At 43.3% G+C, this 23,141-nt stretch overlaps 2 protein-coding genes across 10 annotated transcripts in view; both read left to right on the top strand.

The window, feature by feature from the left end:
• The first annotated feature begins 1,106 nt into the window (after positions 1–1,106).
• On the top strand, positions 1,107–13,206 carry GPR161 (G protein-coupled receptor 161). 5 transcript variants are annotated; one of them, XM_048058158.2, is made up of 7 exons: positions 1,107–1,233; positions 2,584–2,694; positions 2,794–3,205; positions 3,744–4,468; positions 5,947–6,051; positions 8,805–8,936; positions 10,370–13,206. In XM_048058158.2, the coding sequence occupies exons 3-7, from the start codon at positions 2,838–2,840 to the stop codon at positions 10,615–10,617; spliced, it is 1,578 nt and encodes a 525-aa protein (XP_047914115.2). In that variant the 5' UTR covers positions 1,107–1,233; positions 2,584–2,694; positions 2,794–2,837; the 3' UTR covers positions 10,618–13,206. The 5 variants fall into 5 exon arrangements, with proteins under 5 accessions (XP_047914115.2, XP_047914116.2, XP_013040193.3 ...); XM_048058159.2 differs by lacking the exon at positions 1,107–1,233 and adding an exon at positions 1,315–1,528; XM_013184739.3 differs by lacking the exon at positions 1,107–1,233 and adding an exon at positions 1,585–1,886.
• Positions 13,207–13,291: 85 nt separating this feature from the next.
• Positions 13,292–23,141, top strand: part of TTF2 (transcription termination factor 2) — a 37,338-nt gene continuing 27,488 nt past the window's right edge. For 4 of the 5 annotated variants that reach the window (XR_010828598.1, XR_007161130.2, XR_007161126.2 and 1 more), the window contains exons 1-12: positions 13,292–13,466; positions 13,568–13,679; positions 14,532–14,618; positions 15,365–15,431; positions 15,901–16,869; positions 17,580–17,706; positions 18,832–19,023; positions 19,248–19,405; positions 20,445–20,526; positions 20,814–20,927; positions 21,861–22,011; positions 22,668–22,773. Coding sequence is in view for 2 of the 5 variants with exons in the window: in XM_048058146.2 (XP_047914103.2) it covers positions 13,439–13,466; positions 13,568–13,679; positions 14,532–14,618; positions 15,365–15,431; positions 15,901–16,869; positions 17,580–17,706; positions 18,832–19,023; positions 19,248–19,405; positions 20,445–20,526; positions 20,814–20,927; positions 21,861–22,011; positions 22,668–22,773 (2,193 nt within the window). In the remaining 3 variants the exon portion in view is untranslated. The remainder of the gene's footprint in view (positions 13,467–13,567; positions 13,680–14,531; positions 14,619–15,364; positions 15,432–15,900; positions 16,870–17,579; positions 17,707–18,831; positions 19,024–19,247; positions 19,406–20,444; positions 20,527–20,813; positions 20,928–21,860; positions 22,012–22,667; positions 22,774–23,141) is intronic. The other variant, XM_048058147.2, reaches the window with a different exon arrangement.

Genomic DNA, 23,141 nt, shown 5'->3' with positions numbered 1-23,141 from the left:
CTTGCCAGGAATTGGATAAGGTTGGTGTTAGGGATGCGCAGCACAGCACGTAGGTTGTCCTTTGCACCTCCAAGTATACCTCTTTGCTTCTTGGGAAAGGAAAAACACGCCTTGCAAAATCCGTGGTAAGACACCTTCTGTATTACTTTTAATAGTTTTCAGGGGGGCTAGAAGGTTGAACAATTGAGATGTGCCCCTCTCTGTGTGACTTACTTGACCCACGTGCTTGGGCAAGCAATTTCTCCTCCTGTGGAAAATGGATTCCTGGGTTTATGTCGAGCCTCTGAGCTTTGAACAGGGCTCTGAGGTGCCACAGTGGTGGGGTGCACAACTCCGTTCCCCCTGGTGCTGAAAAGTCCTGGGGCTTACCAAGGATGATAAACCAAGCAGAGCCAGGGCCTGGCTGGATGAATCCTAGAATCGTTAAGGTTGGAAAAGACCTCCAAGATCATCTGGTCCAACCATCACCCTACCACCAACGTCACCCACTCGACCATGCCCCTAAGCACCACATCCAACCTCTCCTTGAACACCCCCAGGGATGGTGATGCCACCACTTCCCTAGGCAACCCGTTGCAATGCCTGACGGCTCTTTCTGAGAAGAAATGTCTCCTCATTTCCAACCTAAACCTCCTCTGGCACAACTTGAGGCCATTCCCTCTAGTCCTGTCACTAGTTATCTGCGAGAAGAGGCCAAACCCCAGCTCCCCACACCTTTCAGGTAGCTGTAGAGAGCAATAAGGTCTCCCCTGAGCCTCCTCTTCTCCAGGCTAAACAACCCCAGCTCCCTCAGCCGCTCCTCACAGGACTTGTGGTCCAGGCCCTTCAACAGCCTCGCAGCCCTTCTCTGGGCACGCTCCAGGGCCTCGATGTAGTGTGGGACCCAAAACTGAACACAGCACTCGAGGTGCAGCCTCACCAGAGCCGAGAATAAGCGGACTATCACCTCCCTGGTCCTGCTGGCCACACTATTCCCGAGAAGGGCGCGGCTGCCGCTAAGGCACGGCAAGCAGGGCCGGCGGAGCCTCGGCGACCCCCTCCCATCGCAGGGCGGGGGCTGTCGGAGAGAAAATGGAGGGAGGCGGCGGTGGGTGGGGAGAGGGAGAGGGGGCGAGCGCGGCGGGGCGGGGCGGGGGCATGGCGGGGGGAGGCCCGGCGCTTCTCCGCGGGCGGTTGCGGGGGGTCCGGGCCGCCCTCAGCCGCAAGCTCCCGCCCTGGCGAAGACGGCGGCAGGTGAGTGCGGGACGGCGCCGCCGTTACGGGGCGGGGCAGGGGGCGCCGGGCCCCGCTCTCCGCCGAAGGGGCGGGCGGGAACGGTGCGGGGCTGTCTGAGGCGAGGCGAGGCGAGGGATGCCCGGGGGAAGCCGTCCCCCGCCGGGCCCCCGGCCTTTGTTCGCTGCCGGAGGGAGCGCGGGGGCAAAATGGAGGCGCTCCCCGGCGGGGGGCCCTCCTCGGGCCGACCCCCTCAGCCGGTCGCTGCTGGGTGCCCGTCGGCATTTCTGGGCGCTTTCTTCTTCTCCTCGTCCCGGTGAGGCGGGACGGGGCGCAGCCCTGAGGGGATGAGGCGGCCGGGAGCAGCCGCCTTGGCACCGTCGGCGCTGGGAGGAAGGCACCGGGAGGGCTCCCGGAGGCGGTGCGGGCAGCCGCGGAGGGAAACTTGAGGGGAAGAGTTCGTGCGATGAGCTGCTTCGCCGAAGAGCTAAGCTGTACTTTACAAAACATGGCCCGATAATGCCCTCACTTAGGCTTTAGCCCATTTAAAAATCAAGGAAAAGATGGCTTTCCAGCCTGACATTGCTGCCGAGGGCCACAGCAGCCTCACGGATGGAGAGGCGCTGGGTGTGCTGGCTGTTTGGGAGCAGCGGGTGGGCACGGCCACAGCTGAGGTAACTCTCTTGAGTCCCTCATTTCCAAACGTCAACTTCGTATTGAAAAGTTGAAACCAAACTCTTTGTTGTTTACAAACCCTGAGATGAGACAAAATGAGGTTGCGAGTCAGTGGGATGGGTGCTGAGCACTGAGAAATCACAGGTTAAGGGTTCTCAAACATTACTGCAGGTGAATGAACCACAGCTTAATGCAAAGTGTCTTTTGAACCTTCTGTACTGAAGGCTATTTTACCCTAATCTTCGATGCTGGTGATAAAATTGAATTGCTGATGTAGCTAAGATGATTGTGAACATGGAGAAGTGACACTAAGAGAGTACGTGCAATGATCCCTGAGTCTTTGAATGTTACTTGGCAACTGTTAAGAAAGTCAGCAGGGTATGACTAGCCAGACATCCACAGACCAGCAACAAATGCTGCATAGGCAGAATACTGTGTAAAAATAGGGATAAACAGGCAGAATTTAAAAAAAGGGGGGGGGGGGAGGGGAATTTTATTTTTTTTAAAAAAAAGGTGTATTTTAAATAAGAGAAACAAAGACTAATAGTTACGTTATTATTGTTTCTTCATGGCCTAGATGAAGGAACTGTGAGATGTATGGCTTAGAAACAAGTAAGATACTTAGAAAATTTGTAAATAAAATGTGTTTATTTTCTTTGTTTCCTGTCCCTCCCTTATTTTTTTTTTGTCTTTCAGATAGTTTCTTCACTTTTCTAGGCTTGGCTCTGTCATTGACCTCTAGTGTACCTGTAGGCAATCTCCTGTCCCTTCACTTTTCCATCTAAAATGGTTTCCTGCATCCTACAGGTAAAGTTTAATTAATGCAGACAAATGGTCTCTCCTCTTTGGAGAGGGTGTGAGGAAATCTTGCCTGCATGTTTCTGAGTGGTGGTGTTCTACTTCTAGCTGCTCAGCATGTCTTGGCTGCTCCCACTCTGTGCGCTCTGACCATGAGCAGCAATTCCTCCCTCAGCAACGCGAATGGCCTGAGGAACCTCACCACGCAGGAGGACGGCGCAGTCAGAGTCACTGAGTCCATTGCTATAATCGTCATTGCTATTTTCATCTGTTTGGGCAACCTTGTGATTGTCGTCACCCTCTATCGGAAGTCTTACCTTCTCACATTGAGCAACAAGTTTGTGTTCAGCCTGACTCTCTCCAACTTTCTGCTCTCCGTACTGGTGCTACCTTTCGTTGTCACCAGCTCCATCAGGAGGGAATGGATCTTTGGAGTCGTTTGGTGCAATTTCTCAGCCCTGCTCTACATGCTGATCAGCTCAGCCAGCATGCTTACTCTTGGACTCATAGCTATAGATCGGTAAGCAGCTTTTTATAATGAATGATAACTAATTGCCTAGTTGTTCTATAGGGTGCCTTGTTGGCTGTTCATAGACCACAGAAACAACGCACTGGATCACACTGTGTACTGTTGCAATGTCATTTTCTTTCAGCCTCCTGTGAAATTTTGACAGAGAACAGAAGAAAGTGTTGTCATGACAACATAGAAAACTGACAATACATTTAGATTTTTTTGATGCTAACAATGCTGTAATAATGTATTACCTGGAAAACAAAAAGTAATGGTTTAAAATTCCATATTATACTCTACACATATAGGGACAGATTTAATAGATATATTTGTGCCTTCAGCTGAGTTGTACAATCTTGCCTGCAAAGATCTACGTTCTAATATGCAATTATTCTTAAAAGAGTCCCTAAGGTTTGAGGTTTGGAGAAAAGAGCTTGTTCTATAAGTAGAACTATATATCAACATAATTAAAATATGCTCTTTTTTACTGTACATCTCTTGTGCTCCTGTTGACTTTTTCTTTTTTCTTTTTTTTTGGGTCCTCCAGGTACTATGCTGTCCTGTACCCTATGGTTTACCCAATGAAGATTACAGGCAACAGAGCAGTGGTAGCTCTTGTGTATGTGTGGCTACACTCCCTTATTGGCTGCCTCCCTCCTCTCTTTGGCTGGTCATCTTTGGAATTTGACCAGTTCAAGTGGATGTGTGTGGCCGCCTGGCACAAAGAGGCTGGTTACACTGCCTTTTGGCAGATCTGGTGTGCGTTGCTGCCTTTTGTGATCATGATGATCTGCTATGGGTTCATATTCCGTGTGGCTAGGATTAAAGCTCGCAAAATCCACTGTGGTAGCGTTGTCATTGTGGAGGAGGACTCCCAGAGGAACGGGAGGAAGAACTCCAGCATCTCCACATCCTCCTCAGGCAGCCGAAGGAACGCTTTCCAAGGGGTTGTCTACTCTGCGAACCAGTGCAAAGCCTTCATAACCATCTTGGTTGTCATCGGCGCTTTTGTTATCACATGGGGGCCTTACATGGTAGTAATTACATCAGAGGCACTTTGGGGAAAAAACAGTATTTCCCCTGCCTTGGAAACATTAGCTACATGGTTGTCCTTTTCCAGTGCTATTTGCCACCCGTTAATTTACGGACTGTGGAACAAAACGGTGCGCAAGGAACTACTAGGAATGTGCTTTGGGGATCGGTATTATCGCGAGTCCTTTGTTCAGCGGCATAGGACTTCGAGGTTATTCAGTATTTCCAATAGGATCACAGGTAAGACGCATAGCTGCAAAAGGTACTCTCTTAATACCATTAAGAGAAATGTCTGTGTGTACTTGGCACATTTCAGGGCTCTGTAAAAAGTGAGATGTTTCTGGAGGCTTCAGCAGTCTTGTTCGGTTTATCATAGACACTCGGAAGAAGAATTTTTTTTTTGTGGAGGGGTTAACCTCTTTCTCTTACTCTAGTAAAATTTTTTTCTGCCAGAGAAGACATAGTGATGAGGTTGATAAAAATTACTTATTTTCTCTCAAACTCTTCTTTTCATATACCTGCCATTTCATGCTATCTAGACTTGAGGACTGCTAATAGTACATTTTGCAGCACATAAAGTACACTAGCTTTATGGTACAACTCTTTGAGATTCACTGAAGTTACTATTTCTGTAAATTCAGTTTTTAGTTTTAGTGGTTGTGAAGAAAAGATCATAAACGATGTCAAACTACATAAAATACTAAAACTATTTGATGTGTCCCTAAGTTGCAGGCTGAGGACTCCAGATGCTCAGAACTTCTTTCTTAAGTAGTAATACAGTGAAATTCTGATTTTTGATCCTATTTAGAATGTTCCAAAACCAGGAAATCTTTATGGTGTTCCTTGGGGCATTTTGTGCAGAGCTGGGAACTGAAGTTATATAATTGGGAACGAATATCTGAAATGTAGAAGGAAAGGGAGAGCAGCAAGACCTCTGTTTCTGCAACCTAGAATCACAGGGAGAGACTCCAGTTAAATGAAGGAGTTGTGCAGCTGCAGCCACATCACAAGTTGTGAGAGTGCAATAGATCTCTTAACACTCCTGCCTTCCATGTATCTGTATGGAGGAGATGCTGTGGATGAATACAGTGGGAACTGGAGTGGGAGGGAAAAGAAAGATCTTTTTTTCCAAGTGATAAGAAACTGATAGCTTCAAATTTGCTAGGTGTACCAGCTAGAGGCTGGTAAAAAATAAAAAAAATCTTTCTGCAGGATCTAAAGACGGCACCTGTGTAAGAATCTTGGATTCTCCTCCCTTCTTTACTTGAGGACTTGAGAGAAGCCAGGTGTCTCAGTGCCCCGGCCTTGCTAGTAAACTTCCTGCCATGCTAATGGCCCGTTGCAACTGCTGGTGGCTACCAGGTTGTTTTCTGGCTAGGAGTCTGACAAATGGCCCCATCTCTCCGTGTGTACGCTCTGTCTTCAGCCTGGCGTGCTGATAAAACAGGCAATTGCAAAGAGAGTGTGAGGGGAAGAAGTGGTTCAGGTAGAAAGGAAACTTGGCATGTGGAAGGACTCCAAGGATACGTGAAAGCTGCTGACTTTACTTCTAAGATGAGAGGTCCAGGTGCTGTGCACTCTGGACCTCTCAGGTTAAGTTTTATATGTCTGTGTGGAATAGGGTAAATGAGGCAGTAAAGTTGGTATTACTGGAAAAAGTTTTTACTTTCATAGACCCCTTAACCATCCATTGTGTAATGAGAATGAATCTTTTGCAGATTTGGGACTGTCCCCTCATCTTACTGCCCTCATGGCAGGCGGACGGCCATTGGGAAACAGCAGTAGCACAGGAGACACAGGTTTCAGCTGTTCACAGGATTCAGGTAACTAAAAATCTCTTGCTCTCTTTTCTTGGGCAGAAGCTTGCACCACTTGTGACTTGGCAGAACTCTCTGGGTTAGTCTATTTGCATACTTGGATGACTCTTGGTGGATGGATAACATGAAGCATCTGTTCCAGCTGTCACAACAGAACTACTGCAGTTCTTTTCCTTCCTTGCTCTCAATGTATCTATTTGCAAAATACTGTTTACTCAAGGAATAATGACCCTCACTTGGTAATGCTTCTAAGGAACAGGAAACACTGCTCATGCTTTTCTCCTTCAGTTTCTATCATTCTTCAGGGTCTTTCCCTGTATCCACAACGAACAGAGCAACAAAGTGCCATAGAGAATGCTTTTCTGTTTCCTAGTTTGCAATAGGCCTTGTCACATTCATCCTGCAATCAAAACACGTCCACTTAAGATGGTTTCAGCTTGGAGTTGCGTCATTACTTAACATCTCAACTGAAGGTGGTTTAGAAAAGGGGAAAAAGTGCTCAGCCAGTAATTTTCTATCCAGAATTGTAGCTAGATTTTTCTGGCAGTTATTTCAGCTACCACCCCTTAACTGCACTATAGTTATTTTAAGGAGTATTTCTGCTCTATATACACCAGAGGGTGATCTTCTAACATTTACTTGGTAGTAGAGGTTCCTTTCTTACATTTCTAAAGGAAGTCTAAGGAGCTGGGATTTATTCTGGTAGTGGTTTTATGCTGGTAGCTCTATGCCTGCTGTGGATATTCTGCAGCCGTATGTTATAAATGAGAGCAACATTGTATGAAACCTGCCTCATTTGAGAATATGGTATGTTATCATCTTTTGAGGAATGATATCAAGCAGTTTAAACAAACCAACCGAATTCATATCTAATACCATTAGAAGTGCTGCAGTTGGTTATGGAGGGGATACAGTACATCTGGGAATGGACGCATAGTTCTCCACTGTGAAATAAAATTTCACTGGATGCCTTTACTAGGAAGAACTAAAGAGCAGAAATAAGTCTTAGTTCATCTTCAGTGCTACCTGCTGCAGTAAATGATCCTGTTGCCTGCAATGCAGTGCTTGTACTTACCCTACCCTGCTAGATGGAGGCTGGACTTTTCACATTTTTTAAAACAAAACAAAAAGGTGAAGCTGTAGGAGATTTAAAAAAAAAAATACAAGCAGTGCCAGTTGTATACAAAATAGTGAAGTAGGAGATCTGAGTCCTGATTGCTAGAATTGCTGCTTCGGATCAGTTATTCCGAAGGACAGATCTACCACGTAAGAGGCTGGTCTCTTCACTAGCTTCATCTGAAAAAATGCAGTGAACTAGCACACTTGAAAAAATGCACTAAAATTCTGCTTCACAGAAGAAAGTATTTCTTTCTTGCTAGCACCACCCTTCCATTGTACACTACATTTCTGAGGAGGATTCTGTATCTTTGATGAGTAAGTCAACTATTTTCTGTAGACACAGCCTCAAACCCCACCTGATTCACAGAACATAGCAAGTTGGTAGCTTACGTTGTGCTGTGTCTTAGGTCAGCAGCTCATTCTCTTGTGTACTGAAAGGAGGCGCATGGCAGAACATGCAAGTTTCACTTTAAGAAAAAATTATCACTTTGCTGACAATTCATTGTTATATAGCAAAGACTAGACCTATCGAGCAGTATGTTGTTCTAGAGGTACGTTCCCAGTGATGTCTTTCTCTCATTTCCTGTAAAACTGGCATTGGAACACCTCCTCATTACAAAAAAGAAAAAATTTGGGAGTCAAAAGCATTGAAGTAGATGAGGAGGGATGTGAAGTCACCATCTGGAGGAGTTAGGAAACCTGTGAAGGCTCTTTGTCCAAGGCTTGTTGCAGTGTCGCAGGAGTAAGTGGACTGAAAGTAAAGCGTTAAAGATTGAGCCAGATGAAGCTGTGCCTTGCAACAGTGGTGTCTCTGAGGGCTGCTCGCTCAGCATAGTCCTAGTATCTCCCTAAAATGTTTGCTTTGCCTCTCCCTTATACAGCAGAGACACCAGCATTGCAAGGGAGGGCTAGGTTGCAGTCTTGCCTTTTGTGTGAAACCATTGCAGAGTTGTCAAGGTGAATTTCCTTGTCCTCATACACTGTTTTATATTGGAAAGGTGCAAAGCAAGTCCTGGGAGGTGAAATAAGAAAATGACTCATAAACTGAAAAAATGACTCACCAGACAAAAATTATTCCCAGACAGCAAGCTTTTTTTTGTATTAAAATACACTTAATGAAAATCAAAATATGTAGTCAAACTAAATTGTACAGAAAAATTCTCCAGTTCAGATTTCCATTTGTTTCTGATTACAAGCATGACATTTGGCAGCTGTGGTTGTCTCAGGTGGCCATTGTTAGCCATTGTCTTGACTAGGAGATGTGGAAGCTGCCCTCAACTTCACCCTTTATTTACTGAAGGTAAGGTTTCACCTTTGCCTGACGTCCTATTGATGTTATAATCTCCGTGGTTGAGCATTTTGGAGCTGCTTGAGGTTTTAGATTGCTAATGAGAAAATATTTCCAAATCCTTTCACTGAAAACTCTGATCTTGTCTTTTTTTATCTTCATCTTTTTCTGTGCAGTATCTAATTGAAACTGAAATTTACCCACAAAAGCTGTGTTTAGATATCTTTTGAAGGGACTGCTGTAGACTGAAAAGTTTTTGCCACCACTTCAGTTTGGCTCATCTCTTCAGGTGACTTTGTTATTGTATGCTGGTGTTGCTCTGTATTGCCTGAGAACTCTTGCTTTGTTTCAGGAACAGAAGCAATGCTTCTTGAAGATTATAGCTCAGATGGCCCTTCTGTCCCACACTGCGTCTGTCCTCCTCGAAGGAGGAGTTCAGTGACATTTGAAGATGAAGTTGAGCAAGTTAAAGGTGGGCTTAGGGGTAAGTTCTCCCCCCCTTTCTCTTTCTTCTCTCTTTTCTTTCTCTTTACTGAGAATGTTTATCAATAGATAGAAGTGGAAATAGATGAACCATTTACAGTTTTTTTTTCCAGTTAGCTCACTTGTTGGTTCTGTGCCAGCATAGGATTTGTTGGTGTGATGATCTGTAAATATGTCACGGTTAGTTTAATTTCAGCTGATGGTTATGAGAATATGGGCTATAATACGTGATAATTGGTGTCTGAATTTACTAAATAATGATTGTGGACAGAACAAAAATGAACAGAACGCCTCCACGTATCAAGTAATAATTAAGCTTGGCTGATTTTTATGTTTCTGAAATAATAAGGTTTCCTATGGAATTTTCTCTTCAAACATCTCAGCAAAATTTATTCTTTTTCCCTCTTACAAGGGGGCAGACATCTAATTATTTTATTTTTTGTGCAGTTCAGTGAAGAAGGGAGGTCTTAGTGCAAAAGTTCTTTATGGGTTTAGCAAGTTTTCCTGGCATTTCTGAGGGTTTTCAAGATGACTGAGACTTTTGATTTCAGCAGCCTCGTTTAAAAAGTGCATTTAGAATGAACACCTGTGTCTTTGACCTCTTCTGGTGTGCAAAACTCTCTAACTTCTCCCCTGGAAGTGGAACTGAGTTCCACAGTGTGGGCTGGAACAAATTTAAGCATAAGGACAGTAGACTGATGATTATTTATTTATTTTTTTACTACGTGGAAGAAGCTCTTGGAATTTGGGGATTGTATATCCATAAACACAAAATCTGTTGTTTGTCAGGTTTAAAACATGTTATAAAATTGTTCTTATGCTCCACTGCTGATGTCAGTGAAGTGTGAGATCTTGTTCCAAATGCAGTGGGAATGCCTGGAAGGTTTTAAGTCCAGTTTACAGCAGCGGAAGTACAAATTGAGAGTGAGAGTTCTGGTCCCATCTTCTGAATGAATTCTTGGCTGATGCCAGGCCAATCTCATTGTCCCTAATCCTGTAGTCTATATAGTAGGTAGAAACTGGGCTGTCAACTCAAGTTGGGTATAAATTCAGACCAATAAACTCCTGTGTGCATAGACTGAGAAAATCATTCAACATACAATTAATTACATTAAACATAGCGTATGGTTAACATATAACGTTAAACATATGTATGTATTTTGCTTCATCAGATCTCATTCGTTTTCATTTGAATTGGAGGTAGTCTTTTTCTGCTTGACCTGTGGTCACTCTGGAGCTTTGTAATTGTAGAATGATCTGGGAATCCTGGTAATCCTTGGTAGATGTGCTGTGTAGGGTCATTACTTTACAAAAGGCATGGTCCTAACTTTTCAAAAGGATCAGTATTCAAGCATTTGCACAGCCATGCTGTTTGACTGCTAATGTTCTGATATACTGCTGATTGTTTGTTTGTTGTTTTTTTTTTTCTTTCAGAAGCTGCAAAGAATTCTGTTCTTCACGTAAAAGCTGAAGTCCATAAATCTCTGGACAGTTATGCATCCAGTTTAGCCAGGGCTATTGAAGCTGATGTGAAAATGAGCTTGTTTGGGGAAGGTGCTTTACCAGGAGCTCTGTTCCCTGTGCGGACTCTGCCAGGAAGCAGCATGAACACACGGCGTGGTATCAGGCCCCATGCTAGCCAAAGACTTCAACTGCAGAGCATCGATGAAGGGAATATTTGACAGGAGAACTAGAGGGGAAAAAAAAATGGAACAAAACCACTAAGCGGGACCTACTCTGTCTATTACTGTTTTAACGGAAACAGGATACCTTGTTGGGATGTTTTCAGTGTTTTTTCAACACTTCAAAGCCAGTTGAATTCCGGTACTTGCATCAGCATATTTTGCGGCAGTGTTTGCGTACTGTTTAGGGTGCTATTGACTCTTTTGTGCCATGTCTTAAATCTGTCTCACAAGGCATAGGAATGCAGGGTTTGGTTTCATCAGCCAAATCATTAGTCCATCAAATCTCGTGTCCATTTTTGGCCAAAGCTGATAGAGGAATGAAAAAGGACAAGTATGTGCAGTATTTAAATAACAATTGTAGTGATACTTTTCTGGCCACCAGGATCATCAGTTTATACTTGATAGCTGGCGTGTTCTGATAGGAGCTCATACTTGAGATACTACATACAGTCTTACTGTCACAGACTTCCAAATGATGGAGCATGGACTTCACTAAGGGACAAAAATTGAGTTTTACCAATAGCTCATGCACATCATGGCCCTTCTTACCCTTGCTAGGAGATATTTCTGGCTGTTTGTCAGAATGCTAGATATGAAACCGAATTGTACATTGCTTCTGCTTTACGAGACACCAGCTTCTCCAGATGTAATGGGTAGAAGCAGACCAGTGCTGGAAATAGCACAGATATTTGGGGAAACTGTCAATGCAGACTTCTTAGTTCTTTAAGAACTTCAGTTCAGTTCCCTGGTTTTGCTTTTACTAAAAGGGCATGCTCTACAGCTGCAGGAAGACAGGATATAAATAAGGTATTACCACTTTAATTATATATTCAGGATCCATCTTTTGCATAGAAGGAAGTTCCATGAATTATTTTTTAGTCATGGAGGGGTATAGTATTTAAGCAATAATTACCTCAGTGCATATATTTCTTGGAGTTTTAATTCATTAATCTGTAGAATAAGAACATTTAGCACTTACATTGCACTTTGCATGTTCCAAGCACTGTACAGACATGACCTTGTTTAGACCTGTGTGAGAGGGCTGTTCAGCCCTACTTGCCAAAGGGAAATGCAGCAATGTGTTAAATTGGAAATGAAACCAGCTGCAAAGGTAGAAAAACTTTTTATGAAAAGAGAGATGAGGTGGATCTTAGGAAAACGCCCAGCCTAAGGAAACTTTCTGTGCCTTCTTGGGCTAGCCCCTTTCCTCCTTTGTGGGGGTTATAGCCCTGCCTTAACGCTTCTTTCAAAGGTGTAAAGGAGAAACAAATTAGTAGAATGATTTCTCGGGTCAGCAGCAGACAGATCTAAGGACCAGTGAGTTGCATTTATTTTCGCTCTCTGTTCTCCCTGTCCCTCCTTTGAAGTGTTTTCTCCTTAAAATTGGTTTGAGTTTTTGCAGCAGATTCTTTGGAAATCGGGGGCAGGATGTTTACATCTGGGCAAAAATCGTGTGTATGGTTGTTAAGTTATGGCTGTGCGCAACTTGCTCAAAGGCACAGAAACAAACTGTCTTTGAGGCAGAGCCTCAGTCCAATACTGTATTTAGACATCCTGTTTATCTGTGTTCCCAACTGAGAAATATATTTCAGCACAAGCTTATGTCTATCTGTGGACAAAGCAGCTCGACTTTGAACTAGCCCGAATCCATTACATTCCCATGTAAGATTTAACTGCATGCTTAAAATTCAGTACATGGTTTGCTGATTAAGAACAGGCTCTTAAAGCAAGAACACTTAAGCGCCAGTAAGATGGCTCTTAGCATAATGCAAGATGAAATGCGTAGTGAATTGAGCCTGCTTTGGGTTGTACAGGGAGTTAATGTGCTAATAAGCAAACTATTGATCCCAGCTCCTCGCTCCTGTATTTTTTAATTTATTTTTTAAAACTTTTAGTGTGTTAGATTAATTGGCACTTCAGGGCGCTTGTTCAAAACCCAAATCCCAGTATTTGCCAGGAAATGCCCTGCACTGTGGTCATTATTGCTCTCGTTAATGTTACAGTCACAGTTGTTCAGAGTAGTCAGCACTACTTAAGGTATGCACTTCCTTCAGAGGGCTTGCAGTATTTTATCTGCATCCCATTTATATCACATTCCTGCTTTGAAACAAGTTGAGGAAAGGTGTGGGTGAACACAGAAAAGGCGCAGAAGAGGCATGTGTGAGTCTCAATGGATAGTTGGGGAGTAAAGTTGGTGCTAGGCCATAATGGAGTGTATTGAGGAGCAAAAATTTCCAAGGCACTCGTGAAAGCACAAAATCATCGCTAGTGTTGTGTAGAAAGCACGTTTTTCACAGAGGCACTGGGCCAAACTCAGCCTTCAGGCAGGTCAGTGGAGCTGCAACAGCTTGTGCCATGCCTGACTTGGGCTCTCAGCGTTCATTTCACTAATCCAGTATTTAGCATAAATGTTAATATTTTTGCTAATCAAATCATAACCTCTCCGTAATTGTTATTACCGGAGTAATTTTTTCTACTTGTCATTAGCAAAAGCAGCAGTTACAGAAATGCACGCACTCTGTAAAATTGTATTCGCCATCTTAAATACAAAAGGAAAAAAAAAATCCGGTTTCTCATGGACCAAGATCTTTGTGTAGACTGCTGTTAACTTAAAACTACTTTAAGACGTTACTGTTTTAAAAGCGTTTTGAACTCGGTGGGAGACCTGGTAGCCGCCGCCAGCCCCGGCCCCCCCTTCCCCACAGGGCAACGGCGCCGTGCGAGGGAGGCGGGGAGCAGCCGGAGCGCCCCGCCCTGGGCGGGCCCTCCGAGGGGGCTCCCCGGCATTGGCCGCTTTGTGCGGCGGCGGCGCGCGGCCATGGAGGCGGTTGAGTGCGCGGAGCACGGTGAGCGGCGGTTGGGGGGCGGTTGGGGTCCGGGGGGGGCCGTTGGGAGGGGCTCGGGCCCCTCACCCGCTGACCGTGGCCGCTCCCGTCCCGCCCCGCAGGCTCCCTCTGCTTCCTGAAGACCGGCGTCCGCGACGGCCCCAACAAGGGGAAGAGCTTCTACGTGTGCGGGGCGCGGGGCCCGGCCGCCTGCGGCTTCGTCGTCCCGGCGCCGTAGGTGCAGGGCCTCGTGGGTAGGGGGGTGGGTTGGGGGTCGCTTGTGGCGGTGGAACGGGCAGGGACGCGTAGTGGTCGCGCACAGTAGTCCCTATGAGTCCTGTCAGCGGGCTGAGTACAGCGTTGCAACAGGCACTGTGAGAGATAGGCAGGGCTCCCATAACAACGCTTGTCTGAGCTCCCTCTCTCTTCTACAGAGAGAAGCGTGCCTTGTGGAAAAGAGCATCTCATCAAAACCAGATCACGTAGTTAGAGAATTAGTTTCTCTTCTAATTTTATCAACCGTCTTGTTTATAGATCTCTTTGCATAGATCTGCTTTTAGATAAGTGCTAATTAAGGTTTTTCATCTGTGCATAAATAGATGTTAGGACAAAGAACATACAGAAGAATCAGATTATCATGTAGTATCCCCAGCTGCCCCAGGATTCTTGAGTTTGTAGACTTTTCTGTCGTCAGTAGAGAAAACAGCCTAAAAACTAGTCCGTTGCAGATCTTTAGATTACATTTCAGATTCTGGCTGCTAGAGTTTGGCAAGTTTCTGATTTGAGGCAACGCAGAGAATTCTAGCAGCCGGAGGATACCTCCAAGACAGGAGTTTGTTAATAGTTCCTGTATAAAAGTATTGTCCTTTTCCTTACGTTCTGAAAACTAAGTGAGGAAGCATTAACACTGGATGACTGGCTTTAGGAAAATGTGCTATGTCAGCAGTTCTAAACTTCTGTATTCTTTGCCAAATTGTCTTTGAGTAGACTCTCCAAGTATTTTGTTCCAAATAATTATTTTCACTGTTGCTCTTCCTTTGTTGGCTCGTGTTCTTTTTTCTTCCCCTTTTCCTTTCCTCTTTTTAGTATTCCTGCTTCTTTCTGCTTGATCCATGAGGGATACATGGTGGAACTGCAAGCCCTGGTTCAGCAGCAGGACAGAGATGAATACCAGTAAGTTCCACAAATTGGAAACCAAGGTTTGTTGTATAGATTTGAACATTTGGAATTGTGCGGTGATGGCTGACCTGCAGAACTGAAAAACTTTGTCCAGCCTTAAGGCCTTTACTTAGTATGTTTCTAAATGTTTGTTATTTTTATTAGTGGTGATATTCAGTGGTACAAGTCTGAGTGATCAGTTAATGTTTCTTTTTAAAAGAATTGAATATAGCTCTGTTGTTGGGTTCATCAAAGTTTCATGATGATCGCATCAAGTTCAGCAGTTGTAATTCAGATAAAGTTCCTCTAGCTGTCCTTATTGACTGCAGATTTTAAAAAGTTCTCCAAAGTCTGTTCCTTGGATGATTTAAAGATTAAGTGGCCTGTGTAGTGTAAAGAGTAGCTATTTTCTTGTGCCTAAAAATCGTGGGATTTTGGAGGCTCTGAACATATTGCTTTTATCTCAGCAATTTTTAGCACTACACCTTCAGCTTTCATTTCAAGATTTGAAACAAAAACAAAGCCCCAAGCCCTAAGAATCTTAATCCAGAGAATGCTTATTACAAAAATAGCTTATTACAAAACAAAGCTTATTATAAGAAAATCAATGTTCATGATTTTTTGCTGTGCAGAAGTCTGAATGTAAAGAGCAGATCAAGTGGTCATCTTTGTGATGTTTTCAGTGCAAGCTAATTTTTAAAGAATGATTAGAGTTCCTTTATTGTCTCTTTTGGATTAAATCTTGCTTTATTCTTTTGTAGGCTGTTTTACCGGTGCGTTAACAGTAAGTTGAATGGGAAGAAATGGTGTGGAAGTGTCCCATGGCAGGTATGAATGTTTTAGTTATATTACAGTATCAGGTTATTTCAACATGACTTCATTCTGTCTATTATAGTCACCTCTGAGATTATGTAGTGGGAGAGTTTGTATTTTCTAGCTGAAAAGCATATTGGATTGTTGTCTTCCAAATGTGACTTCATACTCCTAAATTGTGTGAAGTAATCACTGTTATCCAGTCTGGGGAAAAACAAACAAACAAAAAAACACCCTTGGGTTGGATTTCCAGCCATAATCTTAAGAATGGTGATGTTGGAACTTGATTCCCAAAAAACATGGGAGTGGCAAAGGCAGGAGAAAAAGAGCAGTTTTGTTTTCCTTGGAAAGTGTTTATCCTATTCCTGTTAAAATGATAGGAAAGATGATGTTCATGGAGAACGAAGTGTTGCTTAAGATGATTGTGTTGTGTGTATAGTTAGCAGGTCTTAATAATTAATGTTAGCACTTGTGTATATTGCAGGATCCAAAAGCTACCAAAGTGTCCAAAAACTTAGAATCACAGCCCAAGAAAGTACCTCTCTTCAATCCCAGTGGCCAAAGAAATCCATTCAAAGTGATAGACAAGAACTGTGAACAGTCAGTCTGGAAACAAATTAAGCAAGGCAATGGAGAGGAAAGTAAAGGAAAAGGAGTCGACGTGGAGAAGGATAGTGTGGTGGTGTCACATGAAGAAAAGAAGTCAACCTCTGATTCCTCCACAGAGAGAGAACATCTAGAAGGGCTGAAAACTGAGAAGAAACAATCCAAGGGAAATAGTAGTGATTCAGAACTTAAGGAAAGCATAGTGTCTGAATCTAAGCTTACTCTTTCTGAGGCTTGGAAAGGGAAAAATACTTATCAGGATGAAGTGAACCATGGAGGAAGTGGTAGGGAATCCAAGAAATCACCTGAATATGTGGAGAAAGAGCCAAGTGGGAGATCAGAACTCTTGCCAGTAAGTCTTGGAAAGCAAAGTACAAGTACCAAGCTTCCAGAGAAAGAACAGCTCAGAGAGGAAAGTTTAAAAAGCTGTGGGGATAAAAAAAACACAGAGAAAGAATACATTGGGAAGAATGGAGAGATGAAACCACTGTCTAAAGAAAATGCAATTTCCTCAATAGTACCACAAGTAGCAGCACAACATGCTCTCCTGAAGCAAGGAGGAGATGCAGCAGCAGCATCTAAGACACAAATCAGGCCAGGGCTGGAACAGCCTGCTGATGAAGTTCCTGCCAGTCATGAAGTAGTACTTGTTTATTCCTCATCAGGTAAAAATGAACCTGAGAAATCAGTTGAGGCTTTGCAACCAAGAGAGGTTCTTGCAGGAGCATCAGGCAAGAGTATGCAGGAGACATCTTTGCCAGGAGCTGCAGCATCGCTTCACGTGGAAGGAAACCAGGACCCTAAGGCTCTTCGCAACCATCTTGAAGTCCAGCTGAGGCAGAAGAAGGTGACTCATTGCACCTATTATTCCTTTTTGTTTTGTTTTGTTTCATTCTGTGTTCAGAGTGACTTCCCTCACTCATGACAGCAATCAGAGTATTTCCTGACAACAGAACTGCTGAAATACTTGGAGTATTTGGAAGGGTGGGACAAAGGGAGGGAATTAAGTGTAGGCACATGCTAGTTGTTTTAACCCATGTATGAGATAATTTATGTGTCTGCCTTGTACTTAATTTGTGGAAGACGTAAAACTGTGCAACAAGCTTAACCTTTATAAGTAATGTGACTATTTGTTTCTCATGAGCTTGCATAGAAAGAGTGATCTAGCCACAAAAGCTCACACTAAGATTAAATAAACAAGCTGTCTGTATAGAAACGTGCAAGTAGTTTGGACTTCAGGTGCTTTGAGAGATGTTAAGATTGTCTGAATCTCTTGACTACCTGATCATCCTGTTTCATAAAACGGTGGGAGGGAGCCTGCATCCTTTTATCTTTTATCTAAAGTATACTAATGATTATATTATTTTCTGCTAAAAGACTATTTAATTGCATTAAACAGTACTTAAAAGTTTTTGGAGATTGTAGAACTGTATTAAAATATGAATTACTGTGGTATAAGATTAGTGTTTTTAAACTCTTGACTCCTTGATTGTTCTCCTCTTGGCAGAAAGCTTGGTAAAGCACATTCAGCTTTTGGATTCTGTTGTTGTTTTGCAGAATACATTGGCTACAGTGAACATCCAAGTACTGCCAGATAAAGGGCAACGGTTATTAAAGCAAGTGCAGGATTTGGAAGCTGCTCTGAGTGCTCTTAACATTTCAACAACAGATACTGCTGAAAAAGGTAAGGCTTTTTTTTTTTTTTAACCAGAACTTTGCAAAATGTTTTGTTTCTCTATAGTTTTTAATACTGTGGGAAAAATAGCATACCTTTATATATGGTTTGTGACTTGTATAAAGTTTGTCTGTTGAGATTCATTGAAGATTAAAAAATGTGTTAGTTGTGAAAGGAAAATGAATGGTGCAACTCAATCACTTCCTCTGAAGGGCGGTGACTTCCCAAGAGGCTCCTCCCATCATCAGGACTAGTTCTTTTCCCAGTTTTGGCTGCATGACTGAGGCAGGCGTTCCTCTGAGAACTTGCCAGTGAAGGGTTAAATTCCACTTTGTTGCAGTATGGAACCGTGCTGCTTATGCAGAAGGTCTCTTTTGGCTGCTCTGTCTGAGCGCATAAGTTAGCATGTACAAGATAAGCAACTTCCAGTGCGCCATTCCTGTAATGTGATTTCTGAATTCTGTTAACTAGTATCAATTGGTTGGGGCAGAGAGGCGTTCTGTTGAGCTGCCTGCACCATCACCTTAACAGCAGAGTTGCTCTGTGATCATAGTATCAGTTGTGTTGATGAAAGGGTCTAGTTTGACAGCTCTGGAAACTGAAGGTCTTTAGCAAGAAAACAGCCCCTCGTGGGCCACCACACAGCAAGCAGTCCTGATGCCTTATTCCAGATCTGGTTTTAAGCAAGAAAGACTTTTGCAGGAGGGAGGGAACAGCTCAGAGTTCTTGGCCCATTTGTTCTTGCATGATGTTTTGATCGTTTTTTCTGATCAAATAATTGTCAAGAAAGATGTCTTTAGCAGGAACAGTGGGACACTGGAAATGGTGTGCACAACTTTCCTTGTGTATGTGTTAATCTAGTCACAGTTGCAGAGTTTACCGTGTTGGTATAAGCTGTACATTGAGGCCTGTGCTCAACTGCATTGCCTGCCAAGTAGGAGCAGGCTAACTGCGTGCATGTTAACAGCTGTGGTGGCTCAGCCAATGTGGTAACACCCATCTGTTAAATCACTGTGACCACGCAACCTTTTCAAGCAGACCATCGGGCTAAATGAAAGCCCTTCTTTGGGCTGTAATGCAAGGCTCTAAGGTCCACTGTGCAACCTTTTCACCCTGAATTCCTTTCTTCTTAAGGGGAGGATGGTGCGAGCGGTGGCTGTTGTGAGGAACCTTTGCCTAACCCGTTTGGCAGACCAGGTGGTACAAAGCTGATAACACCGCTGCCTCTCAGGGATCATAAAGCTGGGACCTCTTCAGGCTTGCACAGTCACCCTTCTGCTGCTGTTGCTTTGGGCTCCAGTGAATATTGCAGCCACGGTTTTGGAAGTAAGTACAGAAAGCCTGTTCATTAAAAAAACATTGGGGAAGACTAGGTCTGACAGAAACCTGCAGCTTGTGGATATGTGACAGTACTAAACCTTTTTTGTTATTTTGAGCTGCATACTGCCCCCTGGGCATCTGTAGCCACTGAGATCAATCTCTGAGATGCTACATCTCCTTGGGGGAGGTGGCTTTGTAAACATCACACACACAATACTGTATCTTTTCAGTGAACTCTGGTGTACAGAATCTCTATGGGGGAAGAATGACAGAAGACCGACTCAGGGCCGTACACAGTGCCACAAGTGATGCTATTAATCATCTTCACAAATCTCTAGAATCCTGTCCAACAGAGCAGACGGTAGCTGAAGATCCCCCTGGATTGAAGGTGAGTTGGCAAGGATGGAGAATGTTGCGTTGCTGAACTTCGGAGGTGTCTTGTCACCTTCATCATGAAGCGCAACATCAGAGTGATACCCTAGCGCATCCTTAATGTTCATGCTTTAAATTGGTTGACAGTTTTCACCTGTTGGGAGAAAGTCTAATTACTTCCCATCCATGAAGTTGCTGTAGATAGAAAATAGCAATGTTAATACCTCTTGCCATGGTGTCTTTTAAATATTTAGTGCTTGAATGAAGTTGTTTTGCAAAGACAAAGCAATTAATTCACCAACATTTCTATATGATGGGCAGAGCAGAGGCAGGTTTCTGTTGAGAAACAGATTATCTGAGAACCTTGCTATTGTTCCTTTCTCTGATAGGTCTCCCAGTGAGCTATAAAAAAGTGTTTTAAAAGTATTTGCAGATGATCAAGTTCATGGAACTCAATGGACTCCATGGTAGTCAGTTCTGATCTGCCAGAGAGCAGCTCTTGATCTGTCCAGTGGTGCAGAATCTGTAGCTGAGGTTTTGCACAAGGCACGTGCCACTACAAGATGTTGCATTGATGTGTGTATGTTGCATCGCTTGTCAGATGCACTTGGGACTTTTTCAGTGCTGGGGAAAGTCGTCAAACATTGTATAGTGGTGGTATGTAGTCACCCTTACTGCCTCTTCAGAGTCTGTAGGGCTTTTAAACTTCGTGAGAAAAGAGGAAGTCTTTTCAATCCCACTGCTTGACAGTGATGCCTGTTGTGAGCATGGCAGTGTTGTGTGGATTTTCCACCTGAAAAAGCTGCCTTCACTTGCCCTCAGAGTGCTGTGAGAGTCTGGGATGGTGTTGTGACTAAAACATTGCCCAGACTGATCTATGGTACTGCTGATCTCCTGATTATATTGGGTGTCGCTGTCCATGTGGGAAAAGTAGGCAAACTTCTTTTAGTAGGATTGTAGTAGGACAGTTCAGCTGTGCAATTTGGTACAGAAAGCAGAAGTGTCTTGTGAACTTTGCAATATGTTTCCTTCAAATCCACCTCTCACTCTCTCAGGTTCCGTTGTTGCTGCACCAGAAACAAGCCCTGGCATGGCTGCTCTGGAGGGAGAGTCAGAGGCCGTGTGGAGGAATTCTGGGTAAGCAACAGAATGGGAAAGTACATTTTGGGGGGCAGATAGGTGGCAGCAAAAGCTTGGTAGATAGTTTATTCTGAGGCCAAAAACTAGCTATTTTGTAGGCATGCCGAGGGGCTTGCTTTTCTTTGCCTTTTGACTGACTATAGCTGTTAACTCCTTACTAAATGGTACCCTGATGTATATTTTTGATTCCACAATTGTCCAGGGCATTTTCTGTTGCGATAGCTACTTCAGCGTAGGCAGGCTTGTTTCTGCAGGTCATCATAACTTCTGTGTCTCTCTTCCAGCTGATGACATGGGCTTGGGGAAGACTCTAACGATGATTGCTCTGATTCTGGCCCAGAAGCAGCTGAAGACAGAGAAAAGAAACAACAAGCTAGAAATGTGGCTATCCAAAAATGGTACAGAGTTGTTTCTGTCATACAATACATACATTATGATGTGGTGCCATTTTAAATATTTAAAGCATTGTGGGTACAGGTTATAGAGGTTAATGACTCCTCAACAATCTCTATCCATTTTTACTTCCCTTCTGTAGGAAAATTCCATTGGAATTAATGTTTACTGCACTCCCTTGCAAAGCCTTTCTCTTGATCAGTGGTATTTGTTCTTCCACTGGGTGTGTAGGATTTTACAACTTGTTACTTTCTGTAGTGTGGGCATTTTTCATTGGCTGTTTTCCTGAATCAGGTAAAAACTGCATATGCTGTTTTGAAAAAAAGTTGAATGCTTGCATAGCTTTCTTAGCATAAGGACTTAGACTGATTATTCCTCTCCTCCCTGTGATTTATTTATTTTTGTTATCCCCTCACAAGGTTGTTTTTCTTGTCTATGGATACAGGAGCTAGAGTTTTTTTAAGAAAGATAGTTGAAACAACAACCTGTTACTGTCTCCATCCTCATGTTTGGTCTGCTTTTTCCTGTTTTGCCAAGTTGATTGACGATGTGCTTGGTTCTTGTTTTGTTGTTACTGTTTAAACATGACTCAAAATGGTGACATTTCAATTTTCTAGAACAACAGAAAAGAAGCATTTATTTGGCATTGTATTCTCAGAAAAGATTCAAGTTAGTTCCTGTCTTTTAATCTTCCAGTTTATCCAAATGACTTGCTCAGATCTATAGCGTAACTCTGAGTGGATATCAAGTGACACTTTAGTCTCTAAGCAGAGTTTTTTTGTTTTCCTCCCAAAACTAACAGTCCCCAGGAGTGCATAGTGGAGATAGCTGCTTCACATACTGCTCACAGGAAAATTTTCGTGTTGTAACTATCCAAAATTTAATTTTTGTAGTCTAATGTGAAAACACTAAAATCTGCCTGCAATATTTTCCTCCAGATTCCACTGTTATCCCTGCACACAGCACTTTAATCATTTGTCCTGCATCCTTGATCCATCACTGGAAGAAAGAGATTGACAGACATGTGGGCTATGGAAAACTGAGGGTCTATTTGTACCATGGGCCAAATCGAGATAAACATGCAGAGGTGTAAGTGCTAAACTGTAAACATGACCAAGAAAAGTAAAACACTACTTAGCAAGAGACTGTACATCGAGAGTTGAAAGTCAGTGGCTGTAGAATGTTGGAAGAACATGAAGATGGAAATGGAGAGGATATAGAATGTCAGGCTGATGTCTGCTCTCAGGATGTATAAAACCTTTCTGACCTGTACAAATGCCACGTGGTTCTGGTGCAGGCTATTGCTGCTCCTGGTAACACAGCATACATCTTCTGAAACCCATCTCTTGCTTGCAGAGATTCAGTGGCAATTTCTTCCGTGCTCATGCTTTGTGGTTATATTTATCAGCTAGATGTGTAGATCCAAAAGCTTTCTACACCTCTTCAGGCCATGCTGAGCAGTTTTTCTAGGTGCTGCATTCTGAGTAGTGTTTACCTCATGTGGTGTGCATTGTGTACCACTGACTTTTAACCATCTTCTTGAGCTTACTGCATCTACTTTCAGTATGCATAAAATGGGGACAATCTGTCCTTCCTGCTTGACTTGCTATGAAGTTCAGTTTTCTGTAAAACTCTGCATTTAGCTCTTGTAGAACTATGTAACTCTTAAACCTTGAGCGTGCGTCTTGTCTGCTTTGAATTCCTGATTTGTTCTTGCTCCTGATTAGTTCTTTTCCATTATGCAGGCTCTCTGAATATGATGTTGTTGTCACAACTTACAGCCTTCTCTCCAAGGAGGTTCCCACAAGCAAAGAGGAGGGGGAAGTCCCTGCTGAGGACCATGATGTGGGGGTGAGAAGCTGTGTTGTTGATAAAGGATTGCTTTAACCTTTTTGTTCAGAGTTGGTACGAGCCATTATTGTTTGAAGGAGCACCTTATGCTACAGTGAGCAGTAGGCTGAAGAAATTTTTTCCATAAGTACCGTATTGAGGTTGCACAATAAAAACAAAGTGATGAGAGAAAGTGTTACGAAGTGCAGAAAGAAAACAGAGAAATACAAGAAATCAGTTCAGTAGGAATACAGAATGCGCTACGTGGAATATAGTTGAAATGTATTTAAATGTATTTTTAAGAGTGCAGTGATGAATCTTGTACCCTCCTTTGAGGCAAGACCATGGAGGAACACTGTTTGGTGTTTGCTGCTTGAAGCACTCACGTC

Source organism: Anser cygnoides, chromosome 1 (assembly GCF_040182565.1).
Source record: "Anser cygnoides isolate HZ-2024a breed goose chromosome 1, Taihu_goose_T2T_genome, whole genome shotgun sequence".
Classification (NCBI taxonomy): domain Eukaryota; kingdom Metazoa; phylum Chordata; class Aves; order Anseriformes; family Anatidae; genus Anser; species Anser cygnoides.
This window is presented reverse-complemented; position numbering and strand designations above follow the sequence as displayed.

Bases quoted from the DNA above. Each gene is read 5' to 3' on its own strand.
- GPR161 (XM_048058158.2), top strand. From the start codon at position 2,838: ATGAGCAGCAATTCCTCCCTCAGCAACGCGAATGGCCTGAGGAACCTC. The intron at 3,206-3,743 runs GTAAGCAGCTTT...TGGGTCCTCCAG, and splicing joins GGACTCATAGCTATAGATCG to GTACTATGCTGTCCTGTACC. The intron at 4,469-5,946 runs GTAAGACGCATA...AATCTTTTGCAG, and splicing joins TATTTCCAATAGGATCACAG to ATTTGGGACTGTCCCCTCAT.